General features: G+C 36.6%; 1 protein-coding gene across 6 annotated transcripts; it reads left to right on the plus strand.

The window, feature by feature from the left end:
* Nucleotides 1-280: 280 nt before the first annotated feature.
* On the plus strand, nt 281-18,863 carry LOC124172296 (zinc finger protein 271-like). Of its 6 annotated transcripts, none has more exons than XM_046551730.1 (6): nt 281-391; nt 676-725; nt 839-970; nt 2,483-2,620; nt 6,202-6,356; nt 14,860-18,863. In XM_046551730.1, exon 6 carries the CDS (start codon nt 14,988-14,990, stop codon nt 17,202-17,204), a length of 2,217 nt encoding a protein of 738 aa, XP_046407686.1. In that variant the 5' UTR covers nt 281-391; nt 676-725; nt 839-970; nt 2,483-2,620; nt 6,202-6,356; nt 14,860-14,987; the 3' UTR covers nt 17,205-18,863. The 6 variants fall into 6 exon arrangements, with proteins under 6 accessions (XP_046407686.1, XP_046407684.1, XP_046407683.1 ...); XM_046551728.1 differs by lacking the exon at nt 6,202-6,356 and adding an exon at nt 10,884-10,920 and having other exon boundaries at nt 282-391; XM_046551726.1 differs by lacking the exon at nt 6,202-6,356 and having other exon boundaries at nt 283-391.
* The last annotated feature ends 5,845 nt before the right edge of the window (nt 18,864-24,708 follow it).

Below are 24,708 nucleotides of genomic sequence, written 5' to 3' on the forward strand. Positions count from 1 at the left end.
GTTAAAAGTTAATCAATGACTTGGCAAGAAACGAAGTTTAAGCCCAACTTCGGCGTCCACAGGTCACAGTACATCTACGGCCTTAAAATATGAGAAAGAGTTCAAAATTCTTAAATGTAGAATTAAAAAAGGTTAAAAATATTTTTGTTTTTCAAACAATGTAATTGAGTAGCATAATATATCACTTATTGCGGGAAATATTTCTATTTTCGATTTTAGGCCTGTTGCATGTGCAATCCTGTAGCGGTGTAAAATGCAAATGAAGTCCGGTAGGTAAACTAAATCTTGCTACCATGGTCAGAGTTAGGAAGTCAATGAGCATGGTGTCCGTGTAAAATATTTGCTGTCTTTTCTGTCGAAAAGCGATTTATTTTTTAGGTCCAATGTAAATGTGAGCTTTTTATGCACTTTTCCTTGATTATTCTGAAGTTTTTGCGCTGGCGTAAGTCATAGAAATGAGCGTAATGTATTAGAAATTTGCAAATAACTGAGTGCTGTGTGGATGGTTTGTTTGAGGAGTGAACTGGTTTTACAGATAGAATGAGTTATTGCTGTGAAAACATGAGTATTATCACTGGGAATTTGAGTCTTCAGAAAGGAATTCTGAGGGTACTCCGTGCAGACTTTGCATGAAGAAAAATGATTATTGTTACAACATATTCTTTTCAATTGCAGGAAGCCAGATAACTGTAAATGGTGCCGTAGGCGATTTTTTTGACTTACAAGTAAGTGAGGGTTTACATTTTACTGATCTCCTTAGTTACTGTTTTATTCCGTTTTATGGGCATGTTTTCCACAGCAAGTCTGATCTCTTGCATATGTTTCATTCCTTTCGTAGGTTGCTGTTGGAGATGACCTGCCTGCCAGCCCACTGTGCTTGAAAAGGCTCATCGAATTCAATGATTTCATAAATATTTGTCAGAAATCGGTCGGAGAACTGAGAAATTTTTCGTGTAGAAAGTACCTCAGGGTGAGTGCATCTTATTTTTTTTCATTGGAAGCCTCGTATAACTTTCAAATAATGTGAACTCATTCACGTAACCAGATATTAACTTGTTCGTGTTAACTTAACGTGTAGCCCGGCCTTAATAGTTTAAAGTTCATATAGACTGGAATGAAATTTTTAATAAATGTTTGTACTTGTGGTTTCAACAGATTATAGCAATAACTTGAAAATGTAATTAATTGTGTATACGATAACGAAGTATACGACGGGCAATGCATTTGTTTGCACGGCACATTAACACGTACGGGTTAATGTTTAAATGTATGAACACGAGAACGAACGCCAAAATACACCGTGTAACCACCCAACTTGTGCGAATGCATGCACAGAAAAGAGAACTTGTTCTAATTTGGTTCATGCATTCGTACATTTACCGTTCTGGTCCACAAAAATCATTCATGAAAACGTACATTAACTCATACCTGTTAATGCATCGTGTAAACAGGCCTAAATGCTTAGTGACTTCATCAATTTATTACATGAAAAAATAACTGAAAAGCACTTCTTATTAAAGAACAAAACTTAATGTAGCATTAAGTTTGTTAGTTAACAATATTGAATGTTATGACAGGACCTCGCCAATGATCGATGGAGCAGTGAAAAAAGTCCAATTTCCCTCATAGTGTTTCTGAATCCTGATGAGGCATTAATTAACATGCAGTTGGTACCTGAATGGTGACGACCGAAGTCGCTTTTTATTTTGGTATAACTAAGTGTTTACAATTCATTCAGTCATAAAAGTGATACATTTGAATTTACCAATGACCAACTCATAACACACATAAATGAACGTGAAGAATTTTGAGGAATATGTTCTCGATGTATTTTTTTGCCTCTTACCTACTCTTTGATTTTAGAACAGAATAATTCAGCTGCAAAAAATATCGGCAATACACGAATTTTGGGCAAATGACGATCGGAGCGCACAAAGACAATCGTCCTTATGTAGGGTTCTAGTCAATAAGCTTGAAATTCTTTTAAAATATTTGCTGTTTATCCTGCTGCTATGTGATTTCTTTTTGAGGTCCTATTTAAATGTGAGCTTATTACACCCTTTTCTTTGATAAGTCTAATGTTTTTGCATTGGTGTACGTCATGGAAATGATCTTAATGTATTAGGAATTTTGAAATCACTGAGTGATACGTGGATGATTTGTTGGAGTTAACTGATTTAAAGAATGAATGAGTTATTGCAGTGAAAGCACGAGTATGATTTCTCGGAGTCCTCATGAAATCATTCCGAGAGTACCCCGTGCAGACTCTGCATGAAGAAATACGATTATTATTACCATGTATTTACCTCAATTGTTTCAAGCGAGATAACTGTCGAGGATGCCTTATATGATAAAGTCGAATTAAAGTAAGTGCCGGGTTACATTTTATTTATGTCCTTAGTTCTTTTTTTATTCCGTTGTATGAACTTATTTTCTATGATAGGTCCAAAGTCTATGGCATATGTTTTCATTGATTCCTTAGGTTGCTGTGGGAGATGGCCTGCCTGGCTCTTTATGTCCACTGTGCTTGGAAAAGCTCATCGAATTCAATGACTTCAGAAATGTTTGTCATAAATCGGACGCAGAACTAAGAAATTTTTCATGTATTAATTACTTAAGGGTGAGTGCATCTTATTTTTCATTGGAATTGTAGTGTAACTTACAAATAATGTGAAATCATTCAAGTAAGTAGATATTAACTTGTTCGTGTTAGTTTACTGTGTAGGCAAGCCTTAATAGTTTCGCGTTCATATCGACGAGAATGAAAACTTTAGTAAGATGTTTGCATTTGTTGGTTCAACAGATTAAGATAATAACGTGAAAAAGTAACTTAATGGTGTATTTGACCAAGCCTCGACGGGCAAGGTATTAAGATATATGTCTTCATCAAATTAGTACATGCAAAATTCATTATAAAGCATAGGATACAAAATTTATTATCAGGGTTTCTGTTTAGGATACAAAAGTTAATGGGGCATTAAATTAGTTCATTAGCAATATTAAATGATATTAAAGGACCTCGCCAATGATCGATGGAATAGTGAAATAAGTCCAGTTTCCCACGTAGTGTTTCCGATTTTGGTTATTCAGTGGTGAGGACTGCAGACTTCATACAAATATGTGTTTAAAATCCAATCCTATCAAAAAATTAGTGGGTTATTGGAATTCAACTATGACCTACCAATTAAGGATATCAATAGATACGAATAATTTTTTGGTATGTGTTTTCGATATCTTTCTCTTACTTAAAACCTCCTGTTTGGATTTAAATTTGAACTCTTGAAGTTTAGGCCATTTATAGAATCATATTTGTGGACGTTTTCAAAGTTCATTTGCCAGTTTCGTCATCGTCGTCGTATTAAATATTAAGAGATGAGAGAAATGTATAAGTATACAAGTACTAAAAAGTAAATTTAGCTACTCAAAAAGTATCCAATAAAATATTTCAACAAAAAGATTAAAATTTCTAAAGCATATTAAGAAAAATGATTTAACACACCATGGCTATTTAGTGCACTTGTACGTTATGTTAAAATATTATATAGTACTTGGTTTTTTGTATTTGTATGATATTTGAGTGATTTGATAATAATATTATTTGCTAAAATTATCTATGTCAGTGGTTTATAAATTTTTTATGTGCTTGATTACAAAAATCTTTATTCAAATTATTTTATGGTAAATAATATTTTTTACATGATGGGGTAGTTTCCTTCATCAAAGAAAACGAAAGGCATTGATTGCGATTCGTTACCCACCATTAGTGTATTCATAATACAGAAATTATTTGATTTTTCAAATACCAGTTTAGACGAATGGCAAGGGTCAAATTTTATCCTCTATTGAAAAAGGCCAGATTGGCACCCAGGCGATTCCATTCCAGGTGACGTCACAGGGACCTAGTTTCTACACGAGAGGATAGGAGTTATTCATCGTCTGAGGTTACCAATGCATGCATGAGGCACAGAGCTCAGGGAAACATATCTTAATAATCACCTATTAAAACTGGCTAAGGTTGGAAAGTTTTCTTCGTTTGATAAGGTATTAATAAACCTTTTTTAAGCCAAGCGCTACCATTCAGCAAGGTACTCAGCTACCGGCTAGCATCCTGCGTCCTATCAGCGCTCAGAGCCTCGATCAAGGTCACCTCAAAGGCGAGAGGGGGAACCAGAGATGCGCCGCACGAATTTTTCCCATCATTCCTACTTATGCGTCTCGTTTTCCAGCGCATGAAATTTTTCACTTTTCATTTAATCGCGAAAAATAGATATCATCATTTAAAAATCTAAAAGCGTGAAATATGTACTCCAGGAGTAATAATCTTTCGATTTAGGCAATAAAAAAATAATAGGAAACCACCCTATTAAGGTGTGGTAAGTGCTGAGGTTACAAATGCATGCATGAGGCACAGAGCTCAGGGAAACATGTCTTAACAATCACTTATTAAAACTGGCTAAGGTAGCCTGCTGACTGACCCTAGATAGCATACAGCAACTTTAAACTACTTTAGGAAATTTTTCTAGGCTTGTTAAAATTCTCAGATTCATTGTAAAATGTATGCATTAATAACCAAAAAAGAGTTTTGGATTTACATTCCTCTCTCTGTAAAGTTGTAATTTTATAATTTATTTCTTAAAGCCTTCTTAAGGGATCACACTTTCCCCATGCTTGGGGTAAGTGAGTTCCATGGCCGATGTGCAATATATTTCCACATTACATGGCACATGGGCTAAGTGCGATTTGCCCAGATATTCAGCTTTACATTGCTTTTGAAGGTACCAACTTATGTTTAACCGTTCTTGAACAATTCAATTACCACTTCCAATACCTTATCCAAGATATTGGAAGTTAAACAATATATCTACAATTTGAATAACTCAGAACAACAATAAATCAATTATATTCATATCAGGATTGATTTCAATAGCAGGAATTCCTCCAATTGTGGTAATTAATTTATCTTAAGATCTTATGTTAAGTAAACAAGTAGCCTTCAAAGCCTCAATTAAAAGTAATAATCTTTTAGGTCTTAGTTTATATAAACAACTTAAGAATTGCAGTCTAATATCATTTCTTTTGACTATAAATCCAATGACTTCCAATAACTTCCCCAAGGTATTGGAAGTGACTTTTTTTGCATCTTCTGGTTAATTAGATGTTACACGAAGGAATTTTAGTGAAATTGGTTTTTCTAATGATGGTGGCAGTATTCGAATTGCATACATTAATTTTCATGTGTGTTACAAATAGCTTATATGTAGAAGCTGAATAATTAATTATAAAAATAGCATCAAGTTTTTTTTTATGGAAGATATCTATGTATACATTAGGATAAAGAAAGAAAGAAAATCCTGGATACGGCCTTGCTTGTGCCCCCCCAGAAAGAAATCCTTATCCAGTAAATTCATCCTATGGTGCACAGAATTAAATTATAATGTCTGAAATAATGCATCTCTCACTTACCATGGCACTTTTTGGGACAATATCTGCAGTGTTCTGTGGGAATATCTGTTACAGTTACGAATATTAGGTTGAAAGAATTATTTGTGGGTGACATTGATTTCGTTTTTAAGAAGAAAAGGATATCATGAGGCTCTCAACTGGTTGCGGGTTCATTAATGTCTCTTCTCCTGCGTGTTGCCATCCTTGATAAACAATGGAGGCTTAACACCTAGTACCATGAGCTTTGGTAGAATTGTTCTAGGAATATGCATTGTGATCTGCACTGTCAGCCAGCAATGGTTTAATTTGCAGCAGTCCAAGGGAATTTCTCCTCATTAAAATTCATGTGTATTTCATTTGTAATGGGAACTAAAACTTGATGATGGAAATGTTTTTGTGAGCATGTCCTGATTTGCTTATAGGAAGGAAAAAAATTGCATTAGGTTAATTACATGTTAAAGTTGCATTAAGCTCTACTGTAGAAAACAATTTCATGTTAGATTTGTTGAAATTCTGTCCATCAAAAAGTCAAAATTTGTGCACAGGTAATTTGGAGTTTATTCTGTTACAAATATCATGAGTGAATGGAACACTCAGCAGTCATTTCCATGCTGCAGACATTTCTGTGAACAGTTTACAATGCTCCTCAAATGACAACATCAGTCAACCTTGTATGCAATGGAATTGGGCCCTTTTATGTTGTCTCTTTGCTAATAGTACTGATAATACTCTTACCTTTAATCCATATCTCAATCTCAGAGAGGAGGACCGTTATAAGATAATAGTAGAACAGGGGAAGCTGGCAACCACTCCCATAGAAAACATGTGCCAATCATATGCATCAAGAGAGTTAAGAATATTTATTCTCCAACAAGCTCCAGAAGGGAAATTGAACACCTCCTGTTATAAATAAAGTAAGAGAATAAAACTCTATTTAGTAGTTAGGTATAGTTTTATAATCATTTTTAATACAAATGTTTTCATTCACAGCCTAATATCATTATTTTATGGCTTGAAGAAGTGTATAAAATGTAAAAACTGTGAATTGCATGGCAAATGGTGTATTCTTACTTAAGATTGGTTAGGTCCCCTATAGACAGAACATTAAACGATTGGCAAATTTGAATGAAGGCATGAAGTTTCTTTATGCCATGGGTTTTTCAAAAACAAATGCATCCATCCATTTCTGCCTAGAAAATAAAAAAAAGAGTTGGATAGTAGTACAGTAAAAATTGGGTAATGGAGAAAAATTAGACATTTTTTCTAGATTATATATAAAGACATGATAAATAATAAATAAAATAGATATAAGGGCCTACTGGAAATAGATTGGTTTCCTATCATTTTTTATTGCCTAAATCGAAAGATTATTACTCCTGGAGTACATATTTCACGCTTTTAGATTTTTAAATGACGATATCTATTTTTTGCGATTCAATGAAAAGTGAAAATTTTCAAGCGCGCGAAAACGCAACGCATAAGTAGGAATGAAGGGAAAAAGTCCGTGCATGGCATTTTTGGTTCCCCCTCCCGCCTTGTGAGGTGACCTTGATCGAGGCTCTGAGCGCTGGTAGGATACAGGATGCTAGTGGGTAGCTGAGCACCTTGCTGGCTGGTAGCGCTTGGCTTAAGAAAGGTTTATTAATACCTTATCAAATGAAGAAAACTTCCCCACCTCAGACGGTTTTAATAGGTGATTATTAAGACATGTTTCCCTGAGCTCTGTGCCTCATGCATGCATTGGTAACCTCAGACGATGCATAACTCCTATCCTGTCGTGTAGAAACTAGGTCCCTGTGACGTCACGTGGAGTGGAATCGCATGGGCGCCAATCTGGCCTTTTTCAAATGAGGATAAAATTTTACCCTTGCCATTCGTCTAAACCGGTATTTCAAAAACCAAATAATTTCTGAATTATGAATACACCAATGGTGGGTAACGAATCGCAATCAATGCCTTTCGTTTTCTTTGATGAAGGAAACTACCCTATTTGAAAATGATTATGGAAGGGGAATTTTTATAGGTAAGGAGAGAGAACTCCATAGATTACAACCAGAGATAAATAAAGGTCCGGAAAGGAATTGCGTATAAACAATTGTCACTGATCAGCATTGACACAGATTTCAAATTCCCACATGTAAACTACATTCATTGCGATGATGTATGAAAATACATTGCAATGCTCAACGAAAAAATTAAAAAAGCAAACAACTCATAAATCAACTTAAAAATAAGTTACATTGCAACAGCTTAAACACAAAATACATAACAATTCTCATACTCATTGACACGTAAACACCACTTTATAATATGAGACATATGGAAAAAGTAGTGTAGGGGAGAGTGGGGCAAAACCGACCTGCTAAGCTTTTTCATGAGAAATTTGGCTTTCTGGTACAAATATTTACACAAAATTAGCGTAATTGCAATGTTTACTATTTAAAGAAATAAAATACTGATGCATTATTCTTTACTGATACAGGTTAAATTTATATGAATTTTTTTTTCCAACACTGACAAAATGACTGTTTTGCCCCACAAGAGGGGCAAAACCGACACCCATATGTTTTACATTAAAAAAGTTTATAATGCTATTTTTGGGAATTTATATCACAAAACTGTTTTTACAATTTACAGCAATATTTGTTAATGAATAATTAGAAATTAACACTGTGTGAGTTTAGATTTACATTTTAGGAACAAAAGTCACATATGAAATTGTCATCTTCTTCTTCACAATTTGCGCACGCCTAATGAGCCCATCCTTTACAGTTCAAACACTGAATCCACCCCTCCCTCACTTTAGATCTTGAATATAATTCATTAAAAGATATGCATGCCGCCTCCTCTTCTTCACATTCTTCCTCATCTTCGAAAGCATTGGTTTTCATTTTCTTCGACTTCACTTTGTATATTTGGGGGGCTGTAGCTTGGAAAGCAAGCTTTCTTTTAGGACCTTTTTAATTTTTATTCGCCAGTGTTCCTTTGTTTTTAGCTCTCATTCTTTCTTTTTTATATTCTTTTCCTCCTTTTTTTCTCGTCTTCCTCCAGCTCTAATTTATAAGGTGACGATGTAAGTATGGCTGTCTTTCTAGGTTTTCTTCCCCCTATCTTTTTAACTCTTTCCTTTTCTTGTGGAGGTGGCATGATTAGTCTTGGTGAAATGTAATATCGCAGTTTAAAAACTCAATAATGCGGGCAAAGCTGCAATGGGTACAGCTAGGACTTAATAAATTGGGTTCTATTATTTTATTAGGTATAGTGAAGCACAGCTGATAAGTTGAAATATCGGTTTTGCCCCTAGGTACACAGTAAAACAATTATGGCAATTTGAGGTTATCCAAAATCATTAGCTAAGCTACTCGTACGTTAAAATATAAGTTAACACAGTAAATAAACACATGTACTCACATTCGGTAAACCAGATTGTGGTTACACTTCTCAAATCAAAATAATTATGACATTAAAGTTGTAAAATAAACGGGTTAAAACTTTAGAACTCTACATAACCCCAACATCGTCAAGCATGCCAACGAAACCAAGCTCGATCTGCTCGAAATGGCGGCCTCCTCAACTAATTCATAGTTTTGCCGCTGGAAATCATCACCTACTAGGAAATATTAAAGGGGTGGGTTTGACCCGCCTGGTCGGTTTTGCCCCACTCTCCCCTACTTATTTAGAAGGATACTTAGTTGCGGTTTTTACCACTAGAGACACATCTACAAGAGGCTGAATATCCTCCTTTAAATATTAGCCTCTTTCCCGGACAATACATGACAATTTCACTCAGTGATATGATGCTTGCGTCAAAGTGGAATTTAAGCGCCATATCGGCAGTTTCAGTGACAAACATAATTTCCAAATTTCTTTAGTACGCGGAAAGGGTTTTCTAAATAGGTATTTCGGAGTTTATGCAAATAAACTCAATATTATATCAGTTTACGCTCAGAATGTAAGAATTCATCACTTTTCGATGGTATACAAGGTTTGATAGCGGGAAGAATTGCAGCTACAAACCTGGAATCTAAACCAGTCTTTGCTTAGCTTGTCCGATATAAAATAGGGATACGTATACCATAAAAAGGGGCTATAAAAAGCACACTTTTAAATATCACCTAAAAATCACATTACAACAGATAGACATAAAATACATAAATGCTCATTGACACCCTAGCTTATAACAGCCCAATCAAGCAAAGATTAGTTTAGACTCAGGGCTTTAAGTGTGTATCTCACCATGAGAAGTCTACGTATACAATGGGCCTTCGAAAAATGAAGAATTCTTCCATTTGCATTAATTTAAACTGATATATTATTGAGGTTTATTGCTTGAGTCCTGACATGGCTATTTTGAAAAAAAAACATTTTTGAACTTCAAAATAAATAAATTCTGGAATCGTTTTGCCAACAAAAGGGAGTTGAGTAATGTATGGGAGCTGAAATTTGGTTTAAATTCCTTTCTTGTCTTCTATATACATAATCGTAACAAAAAATTTGATAATCTACAGTAAATCAAAGGAATATTCGTGAATTTCAAATGAAGTGACCATTTGATGCAAGTAGTCTTCAAACTTTGGCCTTGGTATGCTCTCAGCAGAAGAAAAAGCAACTATAAAACCGCGATTCTAAACCAACCTTGTATACGTGGTCTTACGTTAACATGGTTATTTCACGGATGATGTGACCGTGTCAAATGATCATGAAAATCGTAAATACTCACTTATATAGTAATATAAAGTCTATGGTGAAAATTGTTGATAATATTCTCTATCCATACTGTTGCATCGTGATATATATTTGAGGTGATTTATTAATAGCTGACTTTTATGGACCTTGCCTTGAGTATTCCTCAGTGTTTTCACTTATCATCCAAATGAAAGTAGTTTCATTCTGGGATTTTGTGATCATAGTCTCCATCAAATGCATAGGTCGTATTGCTTTCAGGTAGCTAACTAGCTAAGGCCTTGAAATTCATGAAACTAATAATTGTTGAAATAACCGCAGATTCAATAATAATATTGGTAATATCAGATGTTAGCACCATGGCTATCTTTAGTTTGTTTTGAGGCTGCAATGTATATCCATTCTGAAATGACCGCCATGGGAATTCTAATATCGTTGTGTCGATGCGTTTTCGATTCGACTTTTGAGTCGATATCGTCGAGTCGAGTGGCCGATCGATTAGTTCGTGAGAGGGAGCATGTTGGGAAATTGTGTTTATGACGGAAATTAATAAACTCCCTATTTTGTTTGCTTTGAGAGGTGGTACTCTCATTATTAAGCATTCCTTTTGGATTTATTTTGATTCCGGGAATCTTTTTAGTCGAGGTTAGTAGTTCTTTGTTTGTAAAGATGGTAGTGGTTAAGCTATATAAGTACCTACATGAATGTGTTGTTGTTGACTTTAAGCTAAAACGTTATCCTGCTTATTTGCAAAATAGGTTTACAGTTGCTGCTGGATCCTTTGTTTCCTGTCAAGTAAGTTGAGAAAATTATTGGAAATTTTTTTACTGTTAGGCCCTCCCTCTGAATTCGTATTCGTGTATAATATCCATATTTTTGGCGGAGAGTGATGTGCATTTGGTAGTGTGTTTTGTATGATGATGGTGCTCTTAAAATGCACAATTTCATGTAAGAACCTCATAGTGATACAATTATATAGTATACAATTAATCTCGTACAAAGTTTATTTTCGTGGTGTGATTAGCTAGTCTATATTGCCTATATGTATGGGTATGATGTGAAGCGACGCGACGGTTCGATTACTTAATGAAAGGGAGTTTGATGTAGCTTTGTGTATTCCGGAGAAGACCAAAATCTGTTTTTTGTGTGCGTTATAGAAGATAGTGTTCTCATAATTAGACATTTCCGTTTGTGCAGTACTTCCTTCAAGTCAATTTAAGTAGTTTTCGTGGGTAAACATGTTAACGTAATTATATACCTGTGTTAATTTTGTCTTTAAACAAGAGGACTCAATGTATCCGACTTATTAGCAAAAAAAGATATTGAGGTGCTGCCGAATCCGTCTTTTTTGTGTTCATATGGAGATATTAGTTGATAATCTTCTGTTTTCATGCCGTCGTCACTGACTTCTTATTCGTGTATCATATCCAAGAACCCTATAAGTAGGCTTCTTGATCATATCCATATTTATGGTGGAGAATACTGCGCGACTTTCTAGTGTGTTTTGTTGTTTATGGTTCTCATTAAAAATGCATAGTTACAAATCACCACCTTATAGTAAAATCATGCAAGTGGTCTCTCATTAATCAGGATTACTCTCTTGGTGTGATAGCAAGTATACCATCTTCTAGGTGATGTTATATGCATTTCGGAGTTGTTTGGCCCTGTCGTAATGATATTATGTGTTCTAAATGTTCCCAAGTATATGTACTGCATGATGTTATCATAATTTTTTGTCTTATCAATTTTTGTGTCCTTAAATACCATTATTGGTAGGAATACTGTGTGTATTAAAATCCTCTCGCGGTGATTCATGTATCACATTCTTCTCTGTCAACGTCGCAGAAATATTTAAACCCTCACAATTTAAGCCTTAAAAGCTTACTATATTTTTACCTATTGGCTTTGTGTGGTATTTGGGAAAAGTAGCGAAAATATGAAATTCTAAACTGGAAACCTCCAACTTCAGCAAATATAATTGATTAGAGGCGTAGTTCTCTATGAGAAGTTTCAAATCTGATTCTTTTTTTATAACATAGAGGTTTGTAAGTACGTAGGATCTGCTTTGGAATGTGACATCCAAGAATATAAAATGTAATTCGAGTTTGTTTTGAATGTTGATATCTGTTTCTCCGAACATTTGGCTTTAACCTCGACAGGTTTATGAGTGACATGTTTTAGGACGACTTAGTACTTAAGTCTGGGTATCATTCATTGAGATGTAAGATTTATATATTCGGTTTAATGTATCAAGATGCTTTATATGGAGAGCATTTGGGTTCCGTAGCGTATCCCGTTTAAAAGTATCTGCTGACTTCATATCAAATAACAAGCGAACAGAGATGACGTAATTGGTGAGGGCATAAGTTCGTTTATCAAATAAAATTTATGGCTGACTTGAATTTACGTTTCATGGATTAGGATGCCTGTTTATTCGTGGCAAATTATTAGGGAGTGTCTTTTCAATTTTCATCATTGAGTGCCTATTTACAATTGTTAATATTGCTTCTTTTAATGTTGAGTTTTCTGGTATCACCATGACATTTGCTTTTAAGCTGCCCATTATTATTTTGTGCTTGTGACTTTGCTTTTTCGAGTGGTGGTAGATGCTCTTTCTAATTCCCATCATGAAGTATCTATTCCCATTTGTTCATAATGCAGTATTAGTGTTGAGTATTGGATATACTAATGACATTTTCTTTTGGACTGTCTCATGATTGTATTCTAGTGAACATGCTTTCGGACTGCTGATAGACGTTCCTTTTATTGCCATTATAGAGATACTATTTTCGTTTGATCTTAATATTTATTTTAGTGCTTATTTTTAGGGGATGCTCATGGCATTGCTTTAAACCTGCATGATCATTTTGTAAAATTGAACGTGCCTTATTAGTATTAATGGATACTCATTTTAAATGTCATCATAATATCAATGCTGTATTCGTTTTTATTGCTCTATTTAGTGCAAAGCTTATGAGGTTTCCAGTTACAATGGCTTCATAAACGAATTTTACAAAACAAGATCTTCTAATTTAAACGAGTTTTCACCCACCATGCGTTCAAATGGGGTTACAAGTCTCCAATCACGTCGGTGACGAACTAATTGATGCAAGTGTCATGGGTAAATGAGGCGTAATGAGGGGTGTAACCGAAATTTGCATTCAGGATGATGTTATTTATCAAATTCATATATCTTCAATACTGTTCCTTGCATTTGCTATTTCCATTGAGCAAAATATTGGGAAAAATCGGATTGCTATGCAATCATCACAGCGGTCATTTTTGAAAGTGATCAATAGCCTTAATCACTATATTCTACTGTGGGTTAGAGTCATTAAATTAAATCCTATCTCCAATTTTTTACTCTGGACAAAAATATTTGACATTTTCAAATTTGACCATGACCAAGCATTCACCTGCTTTGCACTTTATTGTCGCGTTATATTTCTCTAATTTTTATCTCAAACTTTGAAGCCTGCTTGAGATTATTTTATCAATATCCCCAATCATTATATTCTACACTGGTATATAGTCAGTACATACCAGTAGCACAGCGAGGGGTTTTTAAGGGGATAACACCCCCCCAGAGCTCAGACAATTTTGGAAGTTTGATATATTTTATTTATTTGGATTAATATTACTTATAGAATAGTACAAGGATTAATAAAAAATCCCTCAGAGGCCTTAAAACTCACAATTTTTAACCTTTTATCTTAATTTTTCTGGCAGAGGGCCTTCACATCTGCCGATAACCCTGTCAGGTATGCCATAAACCCAGGCACCTCAGTAATAGTTGCGCCTGATACCCCCCAGCCGTTATTCCTGGCAGTGCCCCTGGTACATATTACAAATGGATGTCCATGTATCATGTTGAGAAACTTGTTAATGCAGTTCTCCACACTTACAAATTTTTTTCCACATGTGTATTCTCCTGTTCAGTCATAGTTAAGCCCTAGGATATAAATGACAAAAGTTTGTTGTCTGTTATCTTAGTAACCATAGTGATATAAAGGGTCAGAGATCGTTTTGAAATGAATATTCTTCTTTGTAGCTAAATATGAAATTATTAACAGATGAACTTCTGAAATGTGGCTGATTTTTCATTTGTTAGCCTAAACCCTGGGATTGTAGTCTCCATTTCTGAAAATGAGTGTTTGAATGCAGAAAACTCAAACAAATTAAAAATGGCATTTTTGGAAATTAAAAGGACTGAGACTTATTAATTGGATAATCCAAATGAATATGTCACGAATATTGAAGTGTTCAAAATTCACTTACAACTTATGTTTCTCAATGTTTTCACGGTTTTTTATAGAAGGAAGGTTTTAAACAGACAAAGTAATAGAGTTAAAGTTAATACATCAATACGGTTAAGAAACATGAGTTGGGGAAAAAGTCAAATATTTTGTTGAATATGTTATAATATGAGGAGTCCTAACTTTAAAATAATTGTTGATATTAAGTTATTTTTAGTACTTTTAAAATTGACTTACCAACTGAAAATAATTCATTTTGTATAATGTCAGCAAGTACTAAAATGTAATGAAAGACACAACACCTTCTTGTTAAATCAAATGAAAAATGAACATATAATAAAAAGGGCGGCCCATCTTGATACTTTGAGGACGGTATATTGCTTTCTATCAAATAGCTTTATTTATCAACTAAAGGGATTTTATAAATAAGACCAGTATAGCTTTCTTTTGTGATTAAAATATTAAAATTCTTTTCTAGGGCTTCCAGGTGGTGAAAGGAAGTTTAGGGAAACATCTAAGTGGTGACTATTCCTTCCTCAGCCTCACTGACTGTCATTTAATCTGCGAATGGAGCATCTCATGCAGGGGAATGAAGGAATGTGATTAATGAAGACTTGGAAAAATGTGGAGCTGTTCTTGCTGATAAGTCAACATCTTGCTGAATTCCATATGATGGACAAGCAGGCATCGAAAATCAGTGGAGGCAGAGTCAAAATGGGTGAGGTGAGGGGTGGAAATAGTTGTGATGCACCAATTATCCCTAATGCCCTCAGGATGATCAGAATTACTAGAAAGACGAGTTGCGCAGAGCCAGTCATGGGGAACAAAGATGAGTTCAGTAATTGTGAGGCGAAAAATGCTGTAAAGGGACTAATGTCAAACGAAACTTCATATAATTGCTACCACTGCACAGGTGGATTCAGCACCAAAGGTGATCTTAAAAAACACATTGAAACTCATTTTGGTGCCAGCAATATAGCCGTGGATGATGAATCATCCATGGTGCTAGATATAACAGTGCCAAACAGTAAAAGACAAGGGCCGAGGCGAAAAGGAAATGGTTCTCTAAAGGAAGTATCCGGAGGGACTCTGGAGAAAGGAAACGATAGAAAAGGGAGACGGTTTGCTGTAGGAGCTGACGCATGTGTAGAAAGTGATTCCTTAAAGTCCTCCTCTTGCACTAGAGACATCAAAAAGGGAAAGTGTTCAAGCGCAAGAGGGAGGCCTTATTCCTGTAGTGTGTGCTATAAGTGTTTCACTAAATCTTCTACTCTCAAGAATCACATGCGTGTACACACAGGAGAGAAGAATTATTCCTGTAGTGTCTGCAATAAGTCATTCTCTCTAAGGGGCAACCTCACCAACCACAAGCGTACACACACAGGAGAGAAACCTTATGCATGCCGCATCTGCAATAAGTCTTTCTCTCTGAGTGGCAACCTCAAGATGCATATCCGTACCCACACAGGAGAGAGGTCATATTCATGTACAATATGCTGTAAATCATTCAGTAGTAGTGATGTCCTTACCAAGCACATCCATATTCACACTGGGGATAAGCCTTATTCCTGTAGTGTATGCAGTAGGTCTTTCTCTCAAAGGAGCAACCTCAACAAGCATATGGCTACACACACTGGGGATAAGCCTTATTCCTGTAGCGTCTGCAATAAGTCATTCTCTCAGAGGAGCAACCTCAGCACACACAAGCGTATACACACAGGGGAGAAGAATTATTCCTGTAGCGTCTGCAATAAGTCATTCTCTCTGAGTTGCAACCTCAGCACACACATGCGTACCCAGACGGCAGAGAAACCTTATACATGCAGCATCTGCAATAAGTCTTTCTCTCTGAGTTGTAACCTCAACACCCATATCCGTACTCACACAGGAGAGAGGTCTTATTCATGTAAAATATGCTGTAAATCATTCAGTCGCAGTGATGTCCTTACCAAGCACATGCGTATACACACGGGGGATAAGCCTTATTCCTGTAGTGTCTGCAATAAGTCATTCTCTGTGAGGAGCAACCTCAGCACACACATGCGTACCCACACAGGAGAGAGGTCTTATTCATGTGAAATATGCTGTAAATCATTCAGTCGCAGTGATTCCCTTGCCGAGCACATCAGTATTCACACTGGGGATAAGCCTTATTCCTGTAGTGTCTGCAGTAGGTCTTTCTCTCAAAGGAGCAACCTCAACAAGCATATGGCTACACACACTGGGGATAAGCCTTATTCCTGTAGCGTCTGCAATAAGTCATTCTCTCAGAGGAGCAACCTCAGCACACACAAGCGTATACACACAGGGGAGAAGAATTATTCCTGTAGCGTCTGCAATAAGTCATTCTCTCTGAGTTGCAACCTCAGCACACACATGCGTACCCACACGGCAGAGAAACCTTATACATGCAGCATCTGCAATAAGTCTTTCTCTCTGAGTTGTAACCTCAACACCCATATCCGTACTCACACAGGAGAGAGGTCTTATTCATGTAAAATATGCTGTAAATCATTCAGTCGCAGTGATGTCCTTACCAAGCACATGCGTATACACACGGGGGATAAGCCTTATTCCTGTAGTGTCTGCAATAAGTCATTCTCTGTGAGGAGCAACCTCAGCACACACATGCGTACCCACACAGGCGAGAGGTCTTATTCATGTGAAATATGCTGTAAATCATTCAGTCGCAGTGATTCCCTTGCCAAGCACATCCGTATTCACACTGGGGATAAGCCTTATTCCTGTAGTGTCTGCAATAAGTCTTTCCCTCAGAGGAGCAAACTCAACAAGCATATGGGTACACACAAGAGTGGGGCCTGATTCATGTAAAAATGCTGTAAATCATTCAGTCGTAATGATCACCTCACCGAGCATATGCGTATACACCCAAGAAATAAACCTTATTCCTGCATTGTCTGCAGGAAATCCTTCACTCAGGGAAGCACCTTCTACAACCATATGTTTAAGCACACAGGAGAAAAAACTTTTTCATGTAGAATACACTGTAAATCATTCAGTCATATTTATAACCTTACCAAGCACATACGTATACACACACACACGGAAGAAACACTATTTCTGCAGTGTCTGCAGGAAGTCCTTCACGCATACTAGTGCCCTTAAAAGCCATATACATATGCACACAGGAGACTGACATTATTCATGTAACATTTCCTGCAAATATTTCTATCGCAGTAGCCAGCTAACCACACACAAACATACGCACACAGGAGACAAACCTTATGCATTTAGCATTTGCTTGAAATCCTTCTCTCTTAGAATCTACATGCACCGTATATAAGCTCACGCGCACAGGAGTCAGACCTTGTTCATGCAATGCCTGCAGCAAGGCTTTTGCTCACAAGTCCACCCTCGACCATCACCCATATAGGAGGGGGACCCTATTCTTGCAGGGAATGTGGGAAAACTTTCTCTGGGAAGAGCGACTTAGTGAGGCATTTCCATCCCCACATCTAAGAGGCATTATTGTTCTAGTTGAGGGCATGAAGGGTTTACTCAAATTGGTTACTGAAATGCACCTGGCATGCATACTCGCTGGAATGATACATCATTAAGATTGCATTTGTTGACATTTTTCCTTAAGCAAAAAGTTCAGGAGACACGTAATTCATTACGTTTACACAAGTAGTGTTTAATAATGATGAGCAAATACCCAATAGGGATTGTGAGACGTAGTAGTGACTGCATGAAGAAGTCATGGATTTTTTATTTCTATTTTGAAGGAGCTGGGTAGCAAAAAGGGCAAGGCCACCCACTTAGCTCACTCTGCATTAAGATAATATGCCACTAACTTTCACTCGAATTTGTCTGCTCAAGGGCTAATATCTTTCGATATGGTCCTCTCATTCCTTGGTATGTCTCAATGTGAATTAATAATGAAATCAATGATATTTTCTGGGTTGAAATAGTACAAATTGTGCCATTAGCCTAAAAATATTGTTACACTTGTATCATGTTTGTTCTCATTTTACCGTTAACTAATCTATTCATAGGCGCATAATTCTTTGTCGTTTACACAAGTATTGTTAAAAATGATGAGGAAATACCCAGTTGGGAATGGTAGTAATGATAATTTTTCATTGGTAAAATATTGTCTTTTTATATTTTAAAATATTGTCATACAACTGTCACAACTCTTTCTTACTGAAAATGTTTCCTTTCACATATCGTAGTTATTTTAATGTAATCAATCCTTTGTTAGTCTATTATTTGATTTTTGTGGACTGTATCTTAAGAATACATTTCTCTTTATAGATAAACTAGATGGTAAAGTAGGATGGACATGGAAAGTGTCTAACCTAAGGCATCTGACTTAGGGGTCTGTGTTATGGTTGCTGCTACCATGTGCTTCCCAATATCATCGTGATTGTTGTGTTTTAGGGCAACCTGTTTCTTACTGTAATTATGCACCTATATGTGTTAAACAAATGACAATAAACTGCATCTGTATACAAAACATTGCCGGCCAGTATTAGTACTTAACAGTGAATCCACTAAGAAATGTAGGGAATTTTATTTCCATTAGAATTACCAACAATTCCATGGTATCTATGTCTCATCGGTCCCTGGGGTATTTAAAAATTTGTTACTGCAGATTTTTTCTTATATATGGCTAGGACTATATCCAGGGATGATATTTTCTAGAGTATAATACTTTAAATATAATATGTCATCTATAAACACTCAATTGCAAATTATTAAAAGTCCCAGTTTCTATAAGTCATGATGGTATGGCTGCTACATAGGGTTTTTACAGATATTTAGGAATGGACTTTAGAAAAGTCTTTTAATAACCACTATAAGTATATGAAATAAACAAAGAATTTTAGGATTTCCAATTTCACCCTTTTTAACCCAGAGCTTCCTCAGGGAATAATTATATTTTAGACTTTTTATTTAAAAAATTTTCTTATCATTCATAATTATTGTGGCAGCTATTTGTTTCACCCTTAAAGTTAACAGTACAACATTAAGGGTAGTTTAAATTTTTTCTAAACTGAGCTGAAATGTTTGTTTTTTTATGTAATTTTTGTAGTTGTAATTCTGTTTTTGTATCCCAATGTGAAGCAACATCGGGTTACAGCGGGTTAAGATTGGAACCATAGCTCATCTTTTGGCATATTTACTACAATTTGTACGTCATAGGACCTTAAAATCCCAAATACCAATGGCTGAGGTAAAGGATGCTAGTAAGTCAACTATTGAGATAGTTTTGATTCGCCCATTATTCTTTCATAATGAAATGTTCACCTTCTTTACCCTTATCGAACTAATACAATTCAAAGACACGATTGATTGGTAATCAGGACGAAAAACTAGGAAGGATAACACGTTCGACCAAACACCACTGTTTCAATAATATGATCCCCTTTTGCCTTGTTTTAGCTGTAAAAATAAAATTTGTGATCCATTAATATATATTTCCTATGTTTTTTCTCACATTGTCCCGGAAAATATGGCATTAGCTGTAAATGTCTATATTTCACAGAAACTGTTTATGTGCCTAACCATTTTCTTGAAAAAGACATCGAAACTTTGATAATGCAACCAAAAAATATGGTGGTTTTCTTTAATTTTTTTATTGCCTATATGGAAGGACTCCTGGAGTACGTATTTCACGCATGTTTTAGTTTTTTAAATGACAATTTGTATTTTTCGCCATTAAATGAAGGGTGAAAAATTTAAAGTGCGCGAAAACGCGACGGCTAAGTATGGATGATGGGAAAACTCCGCGTGACGTCATTCTGGTTCCCGCTGTTGCCGTGTGAGGTGACCCTGGGGTGACAATATGTGCGCTGCTGATATGCAGGCTGCTAGCAGGTAGCGCTCGGCTTAAATAAGTATTATTAATACCCTATCAAACGATGGAAACTTTCCGACCTTAGGCAGTTTTAATAGGTGATTGTCAAGACATGGTTCCCTGAGCTCTGTTCCTCATGAATGCATTCGTAATCTCAGACGACGTAAAACTCCTATCTACTCGTATGGGGTGAGATCCAATGAATGATACTTTCGCTACAGACGGAAGTGCTCCGGAGCACTACGTTTGCTGCGAGAATTTCTTTTCGGACCGGTCAGAGGCGAAGTTAATGACGGAAATGAACGAGGGCGGGGAAACTGGGATTATGAAATCGAAGAGATGGTTTTTAATGCGAATTGAGGCGATTATGGTCATTGAATATTGATAAACATGTTTGAATATCATTGAAATGAATTTTATTTTCCAAAAGCGAGGTTCCACAAAGTAAAGCAAGAAACTTTGGACCGTATTTCTCACACCTACTCTCGCCTACCCCTTCTAATTGAAATTCATTACCTTAGTAAAGGAAAAAATAGGTACTCTACCGTTGTCTCAGTTGAAACATATTAACTTATTATGGCTAACGACTATTAAAAAAAACATTAATCCATTTCATGTTTATCATATTTTTCTTCAGATGATAATTTTTGGCATGAGTTGATTTGTCGATATATGTTCTTACAATCCTTTCTTATTTTACATGCCCCTTTTAACAATTTTTGTTGGCTTTTGAATGTAAAGGCTGCTTCCAGAGACATTTGAGTTCATTTTGGGGGAGATACGAGAATGTTTGCGGATAGATAGTGTTTTATATATATTTATTTAAATCACAATTAAATTTACATCTATTTACTATGTGCGCCTGCTACGTTACTTCGTAGTCACATTTACAGAAAGAAGGCGTCCACGTTCAGCGTCCAACAACTGCAACGTTAGTAAGCTCTCATCTGCCTCAGTGAATTCCCTTCGAATTTCCGCCGAAAAATGACTCGCTCCTCCGCGACCCAAGTTTTCAGGGATCGTCTGGAGCGAGGCGTGAAAGGGGTGTGTGACGTTTTCCGTGACGTCACACCTTAACCTGTATTGCTCCGTAGCGAATAACGTACCGCCTGGGATCTCGTCGTGGCGCTACGAAGCATTGATAGCGTTCAACGGACCGCGCCCTCTGAAACACCCTGTTGGAGTGGCATCGCATGGGCGCCAATCTGGAATTTTTCAAATGCGGTTAAAATTGACCATTGCCATCGTCTGAACTGGGATTTCTAAAATCAAATAATTTGTATATTGTGAATACAATAATGGTGGGCAACGAATCACAATCAATTCCTTTCGTTTTTTCTGTGAAGGAAACTACCCTATTGTGTAACCATAGTCTTTTTTTTTCTACAATCAAAGCCCCAACACCTTCGAGTGTAACCTTATGTCATGTTCTGTCGAATGCATGAATAGGATAGTTCATCAAAGAAAACGAATGGCATAGATTGCGATTCGTTACTCACCATTTTTGTATTCATAATACACAAATTATTTGGTTTTAGAAATCCCAGTTTAGACGAATGGCAATGGTCAATTTTATCCTCATTTAAAAAAGGCCAGATTGGTGCCCACACGATGCAACTCCACGTGACGTCACAGGGACTTAGTTTCTATACGAATAGATAGGAGTTTTATATCATCTGAGATTACCAATGCATGAATGAGGCACAGAACTCAGGGAAACATGTCTTGATAATCACATAATGAAATTGCCTATGGTCAGAAAGTTTCCTTAGTTTGATAAAATATAATAATCCTCATTTAAGCCAAGCGCTACCTACCACCAGGGTACTCTGCTACCAGCTAGCAGCATGCATCTTAGCGGCGCAAATATTCTCACCCCAAGGTCACCTCACTCGCCGACAGCGGGAACCAAGATGACGTCACTTGGGCTTTTCCCATCATTCATACTTAACCGTCGCGTTTTCGCGAGCTTGAAATTTTTCACTTTTGATTTAATTACGAAAAATAGGTATCGTCATTTAAAAATCTAAAAGTGTGAAATACGCACTCCAGGGGTAATAATCTTTCGATTTAGGCAATAAAAAATAATAGGAAACCACTATTAAGGCGTGGTAAGTGCTGAGGTTACAAATGCATGCATGATGCACAGAGGTCAGGGAAACATGTCTTAATAATCACCTATTAAAACTGGCTGTGGTAGCCTGTTCACTGACCCTAGATAGCATACATCAACTTTAAACTACTTCAGGATATTTTTCTAGGCTTGTTAAAATTCTCAGAATTGTTGTAAAGTGTATGCATTAATAACCAAAAAGAGTTTTGGATTTACATTCCTCTCTCTGTAAAGTGGTAATTTTATAATTTATATCTTAAAGCCTTCTTAAGGGATCAAACTTTCCCCGTGCTTGGGGTAAGTGAGTTCCATGGCCGATGTGCAATATATTTCAACATTACATGGAACATGGGCTAAGTGCGATTTGCCCAGATATTCAGCTTTACATTGCTTTTGAAGGTACCAACTTATATTCAACCATTCTTGAAAAATTCAATTACCACTTCCAATACCTTATCCAGGGTATAGGAGTTTTTGTCTATTATTTGAAAGAACTTGATTGATTATTGCAATAATCATACCAACCATAATTACATTATATTTTTATCTACGAATAACTTATAGTGCATTTACTATAAACAATATATCTACAGTTTGAATAAATCAGAACAACAATAAATCAATTATATTCATATCAGGATTGATTTCAATAGCAGGAATTCCTCTAATTGTGGTAATTAATTTATATTAAGATCTTATCTTAAGTAAACAAGTAGCCTTCAAAGCCTCAATTAAAAGTAATAATCTGTTAGGTCTTAGTTTATATAAACAACTTTAGAATTGCAGTCTAATATCATTTCTCTCGACTATAAACCCAATGACTTCAAATAGCTTCCCCAAGGTATTGGAAGTGACTTTTTTGCATCTTCTGGTTAATTAATCTTTCGGTGTAGGATATAAAAAATAATAAGAAACCCCCATATTATCATATTAATATTCGTCGCATCAATTCTCCTTCCTGTTCATTTTTTAACCCTTTCACTTCTGTGAACGTGCCTGGTTCATTCGCACGGCAGGCTGCTGCTGTGAACGAAGTTTGTCTTCGTCCCTGCCATGCGGTCAGCACTTTCGCCGAAGCTCTCCAAAGGGACGCTAATCCGGGACCCTTTCCTCGACCAGCTCACCCTCGCTGGCTTCTCTTGTCGACCCTCCGTGCAGGGGGCCTCCCTCCCGGAAAGTGACCGCTCTGACAGCAATTTGAAAATCTCTTTATCAATCACTGCGTTCGTCAAAAAAAAATTGTTTGCGTCGCACATCCGCTAAACAAGTACGTCTTTGAATCGTGTTTCCGCGATGGAAGGTGACGATTTACTTTGCAAAAATGGCCAAGTTAATAAAATTGTCATTTTTCATCGCAGAAACACGGTTCAAAGATGTACATTATTTCGTCCACTAAAATCGCAAATTGCTGGAAATCGGCCGGATTCCCTTTGATAGCGCATCATGAGGATGTTCTCGAGGTTGGTAATTGATACAACTAGCCTACTAGTAATTCTACTGCTATAATTTCACGGCTATGGTTGATCCGTTACGTTATACCTTCGGGAAGCTGCAGCGGATAAAATCGTAGAGGAGATTAGAGGGGTAAAAGATGATTTTGAAAAATTCTTGGAAAAAGCAGGAAAGGCAAAGCGCGCATTATCAAACGATTATATTGCCCTTTTGAATTTTCCGGGGGTCCGCAGGCTCGGTTTTATCATAGAATCGTTACTTTTCATCGCAGAAACACGGTTCAAAGGCGTATTTGATTGCTTGATTTGCAGGAGTGCGATGCAAACAATCATTGTTTGATGATCGGATCGATTGGTTGATAAAGATGTTCAAAATGCAGTCAAGGCAGTCACTTTTGGGGAGGGAGGCCCCTCGCATGGAGGGTCGAGGAGAGGGACCAGCGAGGGTGAGCTCGGAGAATGAGCATGTTACACCCTTCCGAGGGTGTACCATGCCCATCCTGGTAGTAACTTCTCCATGGCTCTATGAAACGCATTTTAACCTTTTTGCCACATGAGAGGAGAAAGTTTTTGGAGATCGAACAGCAGTAAAAGGGCATTCATACTGCTCCAATACAAACATTATGGTACGTTTTCAACTTCAGCCGACTCCCGATTATCCGGCTGCACCGTATCCGTGTTGCGGATAATCCGTGCATGATATTCACTCTCGCTCAACATTTTCTGCGCCATTTAAAAAAAATGAAATCGTACGCAAATTCATCGGAATTACTTCATAAATGCTAGGACACATCGTGCTTATTATTTCAGTTAGAATTCATTTCGTAAAACAGAAAGGATTGCACCGAGTTCCTGCGTTCACGGAAGATCCGTGATCCTGTTTTTTAAGCCTCGCAGTGCGCGACCATGCTCTTTGATCACTGATACACGTCCCGCAGC

This window comes from Ischnura elegans (assembly GCF_921293095.1).
Source record: "Ischnura elegans chromosome 13 unlocalized genomic scaffold, ioIscEleg1.1 SUPER_13_unloc_1, whole genome shotgun sequence".
NCBI classification, from domain to species: domain Eukaryota; kingdom Metazoa; phylum Arthropoda; class Insecta; order Odonata; family Coenagrionidae; genus Ischnura; species Ischnura elegans.

Coding starts and splice junctions, on each gene's coding strand:
- LOC124172296 (XM_046551730.1), top strand. CDS start 14,988: ATGAAGACTTGGAAAAATGTGGAGCTGTTCTTGCTGATAAGTCAACAT.